This window comes from Salmo trutta, chromosome 6, assembly GCF_901001165.1.
Source record: "Salmo trutta chromosome 6, fSalTru1.1, whole genome shotgun sequence".
In the NCBI taxonomy this organism is placed as follows: Eukaryota; Metazoa; Chordata; class Actinopteri; order Salmoniformes; family Salmonidae; genus Salmo; species Salmo trutta.
The window spans coordinates 4,530,849-4,546,555 of NC_042962.1; the positions used below are offsets into that span (position 1 = coordinate 4,530,849).

General features: G+C 42.0%; 1 protein-coding gene across 1 annotated transcript in view; it reads left to right on the forward strand.

The window, feature by feature from the left end:
- Positions 1-15,707, forward strand: part of LOC115195331 (transient receptor potential cation channel subfamily A member 1-like) — an 87,067-nt gene that overhangs the window by 47,713 nt on the left and 23,647 nt on the right. Inside the window, exons 10-18 of the mRNA XM_029755108.1 lie at positions 1,595-1,694; positions 2,042-2,142; positions 4,709-4,878; positions 10,926-11,090; positions 11,565-11,679; positions 13,636-13,802; positions 14,199-14,289; positions 14,687-14,746; positions 14,945-15,043. Coding sequence (XP_029610968.1) covers positions 1,595-1,694; positions 2,042-2,142; positions 4,709-4,878; positions 10,926-11,090; positions 11,565-11,679; positions 13,636-13,802; positions 14,199-14,289; positions 14,687-14,746; positions 14,945-15,043 — 1,068 coding nt within the window. The remainder of the gene's footprint in view (positions 1-1,594; positions 1,695-2,041; positions 2,143-4,708; positions 4,879-10,925; positions 11,091-11,564; positions 11,680-13,635; positions 13,803-14,198; positions 14,290-14,686; positions 14,747-14,944; positions 15,044-15,707) is intronic.

Genomic DNA, 15,707 nt, shown 5'->3' on the forward strand with positions numbered 1-15,707 from the left:
CGCTCATCCCCCTCTTCAAAGGAGGAGACACTCTAGAACCAAACTGCAACAGACCTATACTTTTGTGTTGCCACCTTTTCATACGGGGCGCTTTCCTCAGATAATCCCATGGTCTGCTATCGCCGTAAAGCCTTTTTGAAACCTGACACCGTGGCTCGATTAACAAGAAGTTAAGCTTTATTTCGATGTATTACACTGATATTTTCGTGAATCTTGAATATTGATATTTCTGTAGTTTGAATTTGGCGCTCTGTAATTTCACTGGATGTTGTTAAATCAATCCCGCTAAAGGGATTGGCGCGCAAAGGGTTAACAAACCTCCAGACGAGCTTCAATGCCATACAACACTCCTTCCGTGGCCTCCAACTGCTCTTAAATGCAAGTAAATCTAAATGCATACTCTTCAACCAATCACTGCCAGCACCTGCCCGCCCGTCTAGCATCACTACTCTGGACGGTTCTGACTTAGAATAAGTGGACTACAAATACCTAGGTGTCTGGCTAGACTGTAAACTCTCCTTCCAGACTCACATTAAGCATCTCCAATCCAAAAATGTATCTAGAATTGGCTTCCTATATCGCAACAAAGCATCCTTCACTCATGCTGCCAAACATATCCTCGTAAAACTGACCATCCTACCGATCCTCGACTTTGGCGATGTCATTTACAAAATAGGCTCCAACACTCTACTCAACAAACTGGATGCAGTCTATCACAGTGCCATCCGTTTTGTCACTAAAGCCCCATATTCTACCCACCACTGCGACCTGTACGCTCTCGTTGGCTGGCCTTCGCTTCATATTCGTCGCCAAACCCACTGGCTCCAGGTCATCTATAAGTCTTTGCTTGGTAAAGCCCCACCTTATCTCAGCTCACTGGTCACCATAGCAGCACCCGCCCGTAGCACGCGCTCCAGCAGGTATATTTCACTGGTCACCCCCAAAGCCAACTCCTCATTTGGCCGCCTTTCCTTCCACTTCTCTGTTGCCAATGACTGGAGCGAATTGCAAAAATCACTGAAGCTTGAGACTCATATCTCCCTCACTAACATTAAGCATCAGCTGTCAGAGCAGCTCACAGATCATTACACCTGTACATAGCCCATCTGTAAATAGCCCATCCACCTACCTCATCCTCATATTGTTATTTTTTGTTGTTGTTGCTTCTTTGCACCCCAGTATCTCTACTTGCACATTCATCTTCTGCACATCTATCACTCCAGTGTTAATGCTAAATTGTAATCATTTCGCCACTATGGCCTATTTATTGCCTTACCTCCCTAATCTTACCTCATTTGCACACACTGTATATAGACTTCTCTATTGTGTTATTGACTGTATGTTTGTTTATTCCATGTGTAACTCTGTGTTGTTTGTGTCGCACTGCTTTGCTTTATCTTGGCCAGGTCGCAGTTGTAAATGAGAACTTGTTCTCAACTGGCCTACCTGGTTAAATAAAGGTGATATAAAAAATACAAAATTGCCTAGAAACCATCTCGCATAATGTGCTTCTGAATCCTAAAAGATTCCCTACAAAAAATAGTTCACCATATAAGGAATAGGACTTAACTTGTATTGATTGTTGTGTTGACAGGGTGCAGACATTGACTACATCGACTGTAAGGGTCTTTCTCCACTGCTGCTGGCTACTAACTGTGGAGCCTGGAGAACTGTTGCTCTTCTGTTGTCAAAAGGTCAGCTTTTACACTAAATCAATAACTGAATTCAAATGCAACATATCTGTGGAATGAACTCAGGTTGTGGAGTGTGTGTGTGTGTGTCTACGTGTCTGTCTGTGTGTGTGTGTGTGTGTGTGTGTCTACGTGTCTGTCTGTCTGTGTGTGTGTGTGTGTGTGTGTGTGTGTGTGTGTGTGTGTGTGTGTGTGTGTGTGTGTCTGTGTGTGTGTATGTGTGTGTGTCTACGTGTCTGTCTGTGTGTGTCTACGTGTCTGTGTGTGTCTACGTGTCTGTATGTGTGTGTGTGTGTCTGCGTGTCTGTCTGTGTGTGTCTGCGTGTCTCTGTGTGTGTGTGTGTCTTCAGGTGCCAACGTCAACATAAAGGACAAGTCAGGATGTAACTTCCTTCACCTGGCCATCCTGCAGCCCAAAGGCCTAAAGAATCTCACAGGAGACATCTTACAGGTAACACAACATGACATAACAGTAGATGTAACAGGTAGCCTAACAAATGGTATCCAATGGTAGCAGTGCTTGGAAAGGTACATTGTCTTCAGAAAGTTTAATACCCCTTGACTTATTCCACATTTTGTTGTGTTACAGCCTTTATTCGAAATTGATTGCGTTCAGTTTTTTTTCTTAACCATCCACACACAATTCCTCAGAATGACAAAGTGAAAACATGTTTTTTTTAATATTTTTAATTATGTTAGCAAATCTATTGAAAATGAAATACAGAAATATCTCACTTACGTATTCACACCCCTGAGTCAATGCTGTGTGGAAGCATCTTTGGCTGAGATTACTGCTGTGAGTGTTTATGGGTAAGTCTCCTAGAGCTTTCCACACTTGGATTGTACAACATTTGCCCATAATTATTTTTCAAAATTATTCATGGTTGTTGATTGTTGCTAGACAACCATTTGCAGAACTTTTCATAGATTTTTTTTTACTAGATTTAGGTCCAAACTGTAACTCGGCCACTCAGGAACATTCACTGTCTTCTTGATAAGCAACTCCAGTGTATATTTGGCCTTGTGTTTTAGGTTATTGTCCTGCTGAAAGGTGAATTCATCTCCCAGTGTCTGGTGGAAAGCAGACTAAACACGTTTTTTCTCAAAGATTTTAGTTTCTTTATGCCCTGAAAAACTTGCTAAAAGTTTCCTGTAGCTGCTTATAAGACTTGCACAACGTTGCGGAGTAATTTTGAACCATTCCTCCTTACAAATCTGTTTCAGTTCATCAATATTTCTGGGTTGTATTGATTGCACAGCCCTCTTCTTGTCATGCTACAGCATCTCAATTGGGTTAGTCAGGGATCTGACTTGGCCATTCCAAAACACATATGTTCTTCCTTTTCAGCCATTCTTTGGTTGATTTACTTGTGTGCTTTGGGTCATTGTCTTGTTGCATCACCCAACCTCTCTTATGCTGGCGGTCCTGACATTCTCCTGTAAAATATCTTGATACACTTTTGAATTCATTGTTCCCTCAATGATGGCATGGTGTCCAGGCCCTGAGGCAGCAAAGCAGCCCCAAACCATGATGCTCCCTCCACCATACTTTACAGTTGTGATGAGGTTTTGGTGTTGGTGTGCAGTGCACTTTTTCCTCCACACATAGCGTTGTGCATTTTTCCCTAAAGGTTTTACTTTTTTCTTGTCTGTCCACAGCACATTTTCCCAGAAGAGTTGTGGAACATCCAGGTGATCTCCGGCAAACTTGAGACGCGCCGCAATGTTTTTTCTTGTTGACAGCAGTGGTATTCCTTCGTGGTGTCCTTCCATGAACACCAATGCGGTTCAGTGTTTTTCTGATAGTGGACACATGAACACAGACTTTCATTGTTTGTAGAGTTTTCTGAAGGTCTTTTGCTGTTACCCTTGGGTACTTTCTCACATCTTTTAGGATTGCTCTTTGTGCTCTCGGAGTCGCAGGACATCCACTCCTAGGGAGATTAGCAACAGTCCTGAATCTTCTCCATTTGTAGACAATTTGTCTTACCGTGGATTGATGAACACCAAGGTCTTTAGCAATGCTTTTGTAACCTTTGCCAGCTTCGTGCATCTCTATAATGCGTCTTCTAAGGTCCTGTGAAAGTTGCTGGGATCGAGGCATGGTTCACACTAACCAATCTTTCTGGAAAAAAACAGATTTGTTATTAACAAGGTTTTCGTGCCTTTATTTATAGGGCAGGGCACCTGTGCAACCCACACCTCCAATCTCATCTCCTTAATTGAAACACCTGACTTCAAATAGCTTTTGGGGAAGTTGTTAACACAGAGGTTCACTTACTTTTTCCAGCCTGCACTGTGAATGATTACTTGTCTTCAATACAAATTTGAAAAGTACAACTGTTTGTGTGTTATTAGTTTAGTCAGATTGTGTTAGTCTATTATTGTGACTTAGATGAAGATCAGACCACATTTTTTGAGTAATCAATGCAGAAATCCAGGTAATTCCAAAGGGTTCACAAACTTTTTTTTCTTCCCCCCCAACCTGATAGAGCTTGAGAGGATCTGTAGAGAAGAATGGGAAGCATAATGCCTTCTGCTGCCAATCCTTTTCTGCCAGCTGAATATACACTGCCTACTGTTAAAGATAATTAAATGTTCTATCTATCGCCATGAACCGTTTGTCCTTAGTTTGTTTCTAGTATCAAATGAAGTTGGATTACTCTCTGTGATAGTTTATTAAAACCATTTAGAGGTTTGCCAAATGCCTCAGCCTTCTGCTGTTGCCTACTTTATCTACAGTACTGGCCGAGACAGATTGAATCAGACTTAAAGGACTTTAGTACGGAGAAAAAATGATTGAAATGTATGAAAATGTATGAAATGTATGCATTCACTACTGTAAGTCGCTCTGGATAAGAGCGTCTGCTAAAATGACTAAAAATGTAAATGTAGTTGACCTTTTGGGTGGGACAGTCTGTCTGTCTATCTGCTTTCAGGAAGTCAGGGTTGTAGTGTGTGTGTGCCGTGTGTGTACATATCTGTTTACTTACGTGTGTGTGTCCTGCCCCCTACAGCACAGCAGTATGTTGGATCTTTTGAGTACTGAAGACAACGAGGGCTGTACTCCGCTCCACTACGCGTGCAGACTGGGCATCCACGAATCTGTCAAAAACATCCTGGTTCTACAGGTCTCTCTGGAGCGCAAGTCCAAGGACAAGAAGTCAGCCCTGCACTTCGCTGCCCAGTGAGTGTTGTTAGGAGAAGTGGTGGATGCATTGCTGAGACAATGCTGAAACATCAAACCATGGGGGTTTGATGTTTCAATGCCACGTTTTCATTTTCACTCCAATTCTCAGACATTATTTACAAAATATGCATTTGTGTTTAGTGAGTCCTCCAGACCAGATGCAGTAGAGATGACCTTGTGTTCTCTTGATAAGTGCATGAATTGGACAATTTTCCTGTCCTGCTAAGCATTCAACATGCAATGAGTACTATAGGTTGTCAGGGAAAATATATGGAGTCAAAAGTACAGTATTTTCTTTAGGAATGTGGTGAAGTAAAGGTTGTCAAAAATATAAATAGTAAAGTAAAGTAGATACCCCCAAAAAACAACTTAAGTACTTTAAAGTATTTTTACTTAAGTTCTTTACACCAGTGATGATGACTCAATCTTTGCAAGAGGGAGGGTGAATTCTGATTCCATCGGTCCTCATCTTGCGGCTCAGACACTTCGTTCAGGATAAATGGAGTTAGCCATTTAGCAGAGGGGAATCCTACGAAGGAAGCTAGATGTTCTCAGGGTTTTCTAAAGCGAGCCAGCTTCAGTTAGCTTCACATTCCAGCTCAGGCTTCATCCGTAGTACTATGACGGTGGATATTGCTCTTCCGCCTACCGCTAACTTTAGCCAGGCTTGTAACTGCTCGTACATGTCACACGTGGCTAGTCGAACACCAAACTCTTCACTGGGACAATGCTGAAACATCAATCCATGGGCGAGTCAGTGACACATTTTCATTTGTGCCGAAATAAAAATGAAAGAAAAGTTATCTGCAAGTTTGCTCTTAGAAATGCCGTCTTTTATTTTTTTATTACTTATCGTTATGTGCTTATTAATGCATGAGCACCTTTTTTTCTCCACTCCTATCGATAAAATAATTTTATAATAATACTTTGATTTGTCATACAAAAGTTTTCCTGTGCGTGAAATTTCAAATGCATCATTACTAAGTAATGTGATAGGTATTATCATAAAATTAAAAAAATTCAAACAAAATAACATTTGATTAATTAAATATTTAATCAGTCTTCTTCCTCAAATGAATGGAATGATGATGCAATGAGGAGCAGGTTAGTTCCTAAGGATTCATATAGATTTACCTGACTAAAAGGTGAGCCACATTCGTATGACTGGTTGTCCTGAGTTGACAGTGTCTCAGAATTTGTGGGCAGAAGGGGCAGATTGGCCATCTGGCAATTCTGGCAAATGCCAGATGGGCTGGACCATTTTTTTGTTGGGTGGGCTGGTCGATATTGACACAAAAATATAGTTTTATATATTTAAAAAAAAAGCAATATAAAAAGGTGACATGGCTGGCAGTCCAAGGGGCTCTTCAGATTTTCTTTGTAAAGATTTTTTTTTTTATAGCAATTTCACTGTTATACTAATCTATATGAAGCCTTTGGCTGATCAGTGGCCAACGGCCTGGCCGCCCTATCAAGATTGTCCGGCCCGGTTTTCTGATAGGCTGAGCTGAGGTCATGCAAACTCACATTCAAAGTCAAACGCTGCAAAGAGACCAGCTCTGACTCCTGTCCTCCGTTAGACAGCCAAGATCATGGATAGTGAAAAAATAGAAAGGGTGCCTACGTAACAGTATTGTTTCTATCACCTCAACCTGGGCTTGAACCAGGACCCTCTGCACACATCAACAACAGTCACCCTCCATGCATTGTTACTGTCACAGGCGTCGTAAGGAGTGGACCAAAATGCAGCGGGTATATTGATCATCTTCTTTACTTTATTAAAGAGAAGACACTTAAACAAAACAAATGACGAAAACAGTCCAGTAAGGTGCACAGACTATACTAGGAACAACCACCCACAAACACAAGTGAAAAACGAACACACTTAAATATGGCCTCCAATTAGAAACAACTACAACCAGCTGCCTCTAATTGGAGGTCATTGAAAAACTAACATAGAAATAGAAAAGCTAGATAAACACATATAAATAGAAAATATAGAACATAAACCAAAAACCCCAAACCACACAAAACAAACACCCCCTGCCACGCCCTGACCAAACTACAATGACAATTAACCCCTTTTACTGGTCAGGACGTGACAGTTACCTATCACTCTAACTGTGCAGAGCAAAGGGAACCAACAACTTCAAGGTCTCAGAGCGAGTGACATCACCGATTGAAATGCCACTGCTAACTAGCTAGCCATTTCACACCGGTTACACCTATATACGTGGGTATTATATATTTAGTTAGCGACCTAATTAATGTTTTGATTTTTCTTGAACACTAAAGTTAATTTGACAATTATATTAGTTAGTGCACATAAAGATCTATGTAATTCATCACTATTGAACAAAACAAAAAAAATCGTGAAATTCTGGAGTCCTATTTTGACAGTAAAATATAACTATAGTCTAATTGTTAACCCAAAATGCATGACAATCACTGGATTAGTTTGCTCGTCAAAATATCTTGAATCGTTTATTCCTGCTTGGACATGTTAGATGAAAAAAAATCGTATTTCTTGATATACCTCAGTAATCTATTTATTATTTACTTCTTAATAAAGCACTTTTAATGACTTTATCAGATGATTAATCAGAATTTCAGTCTGACCAAATCATGGCCTGGTGCCACCAACTGTAAGGGTCAGACACAACAATAGCCTTTGCTAGTAGAGAGTACTTAGCCATCTTTTATTTTAACCTTTATTTAACTAGGCAAGTCAGTTAAGAACACATTCTTATTTATAATGACGGCGGACCAAAAGGCCTCCTGCTGTAACGGTTGTCGTAGAGAGGGGACCAAAGCGCAGCGTGTTGATTGCTCATGATGAATATTTATTTAAACTCTTTAGAACACAAAATAACTCTTTAGAACACTAAAGAACTCTTTAGAACACTAAAGAAAAAAATAACAACGAGAAAGCGCAGAGTTCTGTCAGGTACATAAACTAAACAGAAGACAACTACCCACAAACACAGGTGGAAAAAAACCCTACTTATGTATGATCTCCAATTAGAGACAATGAGGGCCAGCTGCCTCTAATTGGAGATCATCCCGAAAAACAACAACATAGAAATAGAAAAACTAGAACCTAAACATAGATATACAAAACATAGAAAAATACAAAACACCCCCTGTCACGCCCTGACCTACTCTACCATAGAAAATAACATCTTACTATGGTCAGGACGTGACATCTGCGGGGACGGGGGTCTGGGATTAAAAATAAAAAATAAATACAATATAAATATAGGACATAATAAACATCACAACAGAGAGACACCACAACACTACATAATATGAGACCTAAGACAACAACATAGCAAGGCAGCAACACAACATGACAACAACATGGTAGCAACACAATATTGTAGCAGCATAAAACATGGTACAAACATTATTGGGCACAGACAACAGCACAAAGGGCAAGAAGGAAGAGACAACAATACATCAAAGCCATCACTAGCCGGCTGACACCCTGTACCTTATACCCTTTAAACATATAGTTGGAATCACTGGCCACTTTAATAATGGAACACTAGTCACTTTAATTGGGGCGGCAGGTAGCCTAGTGGTTAGAGCATTCGAATAGTAATCAAAAGGATGCAAGATTGAATCCCCGAGCTGACAAGGTCAAAATCTGTCGTTCTTCCCCTGAACAAGGTAGTTTACCCACTGTTCCTCAGCCGTCATTGTAAATAAGAATTTGTTCTTAACTGACTTGCCTAGGTAAAATAAAAAAAAATGTAGGTACTGCTTTAAATCAAATCAAATCAAATGTATTTATATAGCCCTTCTTACATCAGCTGATATCTCAAAGTGCTGTACAGAAACCCAGCCTAAAACCCCAAACAGCAAGCAATGCAGGTGTAGAAGCACGGTGGCTAAGAATAACTCCCTAGAAAGGCCAAAACCTAGGAAGAAACCTAGAGAGGAACCAGGCTATGAGGGGTGGCCAGTCCTCTTCTGGCTGTGCCGGGTGGAGATTATAACAGCACATGGCCTAGATGTTCAAATGTTCATAAATTACCAGCATGGTCAAATAATAATAATCATAGTAGTTGTCGAGGGTGCAACAAGTCAGTAACACAAGAGTAAGTGTCAGTTGCCTTTTTCATAGCCGATCTTTGAGAGTATCTCTACCGCTCCTGCTGTCTCTAGAGAGTTGAAAACAGCAGGTCTGGGACAGGTAGCACGTCCAGTGAATAGGTCAGGGTTCCAGCAGGTCTGGGACAGCAGAATCTGGGACAGGTAGCACGTCCGGTGAACAGGTCAGGGTTCCATAGCTGCAGGTAGAACAGTTGGAACTGGAGCAGCAGCACGGCCAGGTGAACTGGGAACAGCAAGGAGTCATCAAGCCAGGTAGTCCTGAGGCATGGTCCTAGGGCTCAGGTCCTCCAAGAGAGAGAAAGAAAGAAAGAGAGAAAGAGAGAATTAGAGAGAGCATATTTAAATCCACACAGGACACCGGAAAAGACAAGATAAATACTCCAGATGTGACAGACTGACCCTAGCCCCCCGACACATAAACTACTGCAGCATAAATACTGGAGGCTGAGACAGGAGGGGTCAGGAGACACTGTGGCCCCATCTGATGAAACCCCCGGACAGGGCCAAACAGGTAGGATATAACCCCACCCACTTTGCCAAAGCACAGCCTCCACACCACTGGAGGGATATCTCCAACCACCAACATACCATCCCGGGACAAGGCCGAGTATAGCCCACAAAGATCTCCGCCACGGCACAGCCCAAGGGGGGGCGCCAACCCAGACAGGAAGACCACGTCAGTGACTCAACCCACTCAAGTGACGCACCCCTCCCAGGGACGGCATGGAAGAACACCAGTAAGCCAGTGACTCAGCCCCCGTAATAGGGGTAGAGGCAGAGAATCCCAGTGGAAAGAGGGGAAACCGGCCAGGCAGAGACAGCAACTCATCTCATATGTATATAATGTATTCTATTCTACTGTATTTTAGTCAATGCCACTCCAACATTGCTCATTCTACTAGTTATATATGTTTTTATTCCATTCTTTAACTTTTAGTTTTGTGTGTATTGTTGTGAATTGTTAGATACTACTACACTGTTGGAGTTAGGAACACAAGCATTTCCATACACCCACAACATCTGCAAAATATGTGTATGTGACCAATACAATTTGATTTGACTTTGATTTGAACAAATTGTGGTAAAAGTAAAGGTGTGTGAGTACTATCTGAATGCGCTGTACGGCACTTTAACCTAAGTCTTGGTTTTCATTACATATAAGGTTTAAGGAGACAGACAGACATGCAGACAGACACTAGTTACCACAGCCACAAATGGCTATACCTTGCCTATTTCTATGATTTATTATCTTCAAATCAGATTTCAAACCTAACTCTAACCATAACCTTAACCACACTGGTAATGTTATGCCTAACCCTGACCTAAAATTATGACCATAAAGCAACATTTCGTTTTCATTAATTTTCACGATATAGCTAATTTTACTTTGTAGCTGTAGTAACTAGTGACAACCTGTCATGAAGGCAAAGTGTGGCTACTTTGAAGAATCTCAAATATAAAATATATTTTCATTTGTTTAACACTTTTTTTGGTTACTACATAATTCCATATGTAGTAACCCTGATGTCTTCACTATTGTTCTACAATGTAGAAAATAGTAAAAAATAAAGAAAACTCTTGGAATAAGTAGGTGTGTCCAGACTTTTGACTGGTACTGTATATTATTTCCTCCCCCTCATCCCCCTCCTCACCCTCATCCCCCTCCTCCCCCCCTCCTCCCCTCACCCCCCTCCTCCCTTTCATCCCCTCATCCCCCTCACCCCCTCACCCTCCTCCCTCTCCTCCCCCTCACCCCCTCATCCCCCTCTAACCCCTTACCCCCCTCATCCCCCTCACCCCCCTCATCCCCCTCCTCCCCCTCCTCCCTCTCATCCGCCTCATCCCACACACCTCTAACTCTCCTCTCATCAGGTATGGTCGTATTAACACCAGGTAAACCTCTAACTCTCCTCTCATCTCATCAGGTATGGTCGTATTAACACCTGCCAGCATCTGCTGGAGACCATCACAGACTCCCGCCTGTTGAACGAGGGGGACGAGAGAGGCCTGACTCCCCTACACCTGGCCTCTGGAGGGGGACACACCAAAGTGGTGGAGCTGCTGCTTCGTAAAGGAGCTCTCTTTCACAGGTACTAGCACTGACACGCCTGTACATGACTAGGCTGTTCACAGTGAGGCACTAACACGCCTGTACATGACTAGGCTGTTCACAGTGAGGCACTGACACGCCTGTACATGACTAGGCTGTTCACAGTGAGGCACTGACACGTCTGTACATGACTAGGCTGTTCACAGTGAGGCACTGACACGCCTGTACATGACTAGGCTGTTCACAGTGAGGAAGACAGTGGCACAGATTTTGTCATTAAAGGTTTGCAACAGATCAATCTGTAAATATTGGCGTAGGAGTAGGATCACCAACATTTCTGTAAATGTCCCAAAAGCCCCTTGTTATTCTGAAATCCCAGATGGAATATTACTAGAATCAGGAGGGAATAAATAGGTAATCCGGGATTCTTCAACTGAGATTTCTGGGAAATGTAGCTGAACCCCTGGTGTGTTATTGTCACTGGTGTATTCTGTCTCGTCTCTCTCTTCCTTAGTGATTACAAAGGGTGGACCTGTTTACACCATGCGGCGGCAGAAGGGTACACACAGACCATGAAGATCGTCCTGGCCAACAACATCAAACTACTGGACAAGCTGGATGAGGATGGGGTTCGGACAACCTTTGTTTCATTCAGACCACTGTCGTGTCTCTGACTCCTTTAATGTGATGACAAGCTATTTTATCAAATCGATTACCAAACGTTTGATTGATTAAGTGATTGAATTAAACCATACAACATTCAACTCGTTAATAACATGGGGCACCACGGAAGAGTTACTTCATATAGAGCGGCTACCTCCCAAATCCACTCTTAAAGTAAAATTATTGGTAATCTGCACGAATCATCCATACACCAATTGTCTCAATTATTTATTTACTAACTAATTAAACAATTACAGATTATACAATACATTATAACATTATACTGTAAATACCATCCCTAGTGGGCTAAACAAAAACAGTTTGGTTATAGCATGATAAATTCAGAGAGGAAAGGGGGGGACAGAGGAATACAAAGGAACATGGGTCTCTATTGGACATGGGAATCTATTCTCGCATAAATATGAACGCATATGTTATTTTATAATCGCTCGTTCGGATAAAGAAATGTAATCAGTATTTACGATGGAGCTGGTGATATGAGGCTCTGGTTTGCCCAGTCGAGGTCGCCATTCTGCTTTGTAGACTCTTCCGGGTCGTCGTGGAGTGAGATGTTCATCTGTGTCGGTCAATGTTCTTACTAGATTTGCTACCTTTCCAGCTGCAGTCTATTAGGCTGTAATCTAGGACTCACTTCTTCTTGAGAGATCAATAGTTCAGAGTTCAAACCATTTCACGTGTGGAGCAAGCTCTCATGCTTTCTGGCCGGTAGAGTTGAAATTAAACTTTTTAAACGTGAGGATAAGTCCTCGCGGTATTTGGAACTGAGGTGACATTTTGTCACGGGGGCTTTTATTCTAGAGTGGAAAAGAGGTTGGTTTGTCATTTCCAACCAATGCCTGTTCACTTGGGCGTGATGACTGACTGGGCACAAGTTACCATAAAACAAACACTTTTCATTTTAGAAGACTAAATCACATTGTTATCTTTTCAAAGGTATTCTTATACTTTGTCAAACATTTTATCCAACATTCAGATGCAAGCCTCGTAACTGAGGAACCTGTATAAACAGAGTTGGGGTAATGTGGCCGTTTCCACATTCTCTAAATTAGGAATAATGTTTAATTCTCCAATTCGGGGAGGTAGGAGTATTTGGCAGGAATGTTCCTTTGTTCTACTGTGACCCTCTCTCTCCCATACTGCATGGTCAGGCAGACAAGAGTCTCTGCAAGGAATTTATGATGTGGTTTTAAAGTCATAAAACTGACCTGTTCCCTCCTAACAGGAGAGGGGGGGTTGTCCACATTTCTTCTAGCCGAATCACTGAAAGGGCTAGCGTCATGACACAACCTTTACATTTCATTCAGACTACCTTTACATTTCATTCAGACATCCTTTACGTTTCATTCAGACCACCTTTACGTTTCACTCAGAACACTTTTACCTTTCATTCAGACCACCTTTACATTTCATTCAGACCATCTTTACATTTCAGACTACCTTTACGTTTCATTCAGACAACCTTTACGTTTCACTCAGACCACCTTTACGTTTCATTCAGACCACCTTTACATTTCATTCAGACCATCTTTACATTTCAGACAACCTTTACGTTTCATTCAGACAACCTTTACGTTTCATCCAGACAACCATTACGTTTCATTCAGACAACCTTTACGTTTCATTCTGTCTTTCGCTAAGTTCAGGACATATCAGTTTTGTATACACAATTACATTTTTAGCTGCCATATGTAAAAAAAATAAAATTAAAATAAAAGATATTTAGCCTAGCTAGACATTCTAACAGCAATCATCACCCCTGTTGGAAGTAAGATTATTTATTTTGAAATGCTTTTATTCTGCAGAGACTTCTCACTGAATGAATGAATCTTTAAACGTTCCTCGAGATGTGTTGATTAGGTGACGATGTGAATTCACAAATCTTGTGTTGTTGTTCTGATCAGAGCACAGCACTGCACGTGGCAGCCAGGGAGGGCCAAGTAGCTGCAGTGAGACTGCTGCTACAGAGAGGGGCAGAGATCAGCCTCAACAAGAGCCACGCCTCCTTCTTCCACGAAGCACTGCAACACAGGAGGAAGGATGTGGTCAATGCCATCATCGACAGTGACAGGTTTGATCAGTCATGTGGGCTGAGGGTTGCAAAATTGCCCAAATCCCCTAGGTTTGGGTTCCTGGTTGGAATATTCCAGAACGTTAGTTCAGGTCATCCTCGACAGTGACAGGTTAGCAGTTTCCTGGAATTAGGAGGAAGTAAGCAGGTAATCTATAGTCCTCCAACCAACATTTCTGGAACACCTACAGATTTGGGGAAAGTTACTGGAATTTTACAACCCCAGTCCAGTCGGTCCCTAACCCTTTTGTGCCATGACTAGGTCAGGTCATCAGGACAGGAACAACTCTGAGCCCTGTAGGCTGGATACTTTCAAAGACTTGTGAATGTTCTTGGATCCTTCCAGATAAGCACAGTGCTGTGTCCATGCATAATTTGTTTGTTTGTTTATTGCAGATGTAGTGACACCCTGATGACGTTCAAATTTGATGCTGGCCAACGTTGTCCAGTGTTGGACCTGGTTGACTTGCTGCCAGAGTCTTGCAAGGTTTGCCCTCACACACCTGAACAATTCTAATACAGTATATTATTGTGAAATGATGGCAACATGCAGCAATGAAACGGTGTAAACGGTATATATGCCTACTGTGTGTAGTCATCTTTGTTGTAGGCTTGGGCATTGACTTTATAAACAAATCTGTAGGAAAAGTGTGCAGCGTCGCAAAATACCAGTAACTTTCCTAAAATTCTCTGTTTTTCATGAAATCCCAGTTGAAGGTTTCCCAAAATCAGGAGTGAATAAGGAGGAAATCCAGAATCCTCCAACCAGGATTTCTAGAAAAATTGGGAATTTATTAAGGAAAGTTAATGTAATTTTGCAAAGCTAACCAACAGTGATTAACCAGATGACAATGTTCCCTGTTATCTCCCTGTAACCTGCTCAGCACCTACTGGACCGCTGCATCAGAGAGTCAGAGGATGATGACAACAGTCCTGACTATCATGTGTGTGTAAATTCTACAGTGTGACTTTAATTGTGAAACGTGAAGTCTTAGTGTCCCTGACTGGTTTCCATTTTTTTTTTATCATCGTCCTAACACTACCATACACACTTAAAACTGTATACTTATAGAAAAGGATTGACTTATTTGCTCTCACTTTTTCATACAATTATACATGTTGTTTTTCTTTCTATTGTGTAGATTGAGTACAATTTCCAGTGGCTTCAGGCACCGATAGCACTAAAGAAACACGCAAAGACTAACAAAAGCCTGAAGGTCCAACCCCTCGCCGCTCTGAATGTAAGTAATTCCAATACAAGTACAATACTCTCTCCTTAGCTTTCTATTGTTAATCTACTGTAAGAGCAAGGCTGCGCTGTTACGGAATGTGGATCCCTGTGACAGACAGATCTATAAACAGTCTGTTGAAGATCTACTGAGAATGAAACGTTTGGGTACCAAAGATCCATTCATTGTTGGAAGTATCAAGATCACCAGGGTTCTGGGCATCAAGATCACCAGGGTTCTGGGCATCAAGACCACCAGGGTTCTGGGCATCAAGACCACCAGGGTTCTGGGCATCAAGACCACCAGGGTTCTGGGCATCAAGACCACCAGGGTTCTGGGCATCAAGATCACCAGGGTTCTGGGCATCAAGATCACCAGGGTTCTGGGCATCAAGATCACCAGGGTTCTGGGCATGAAGATCAACAGTTCTGCGTGGTGAACTACAACCTGTTGTTCTCTCTCTCTGAGGCGATGGTGAACTACAACCTGTTGTTCTCTCTCTCTCTCTGAGGTGATGGTGAACTACAACCTGTTGTTCTCTCTCTCTCTCTGAGGCGATGGTGAACTACAACCTGTTGTTCTCTCTCTCTCTGAGGCGATGGTGAACTACAACCTGTTGTTCTCTCTCTCTCTGAGGTGATGGTGAACTACAACCTGTTGTTCTCTCTCTCTCTGA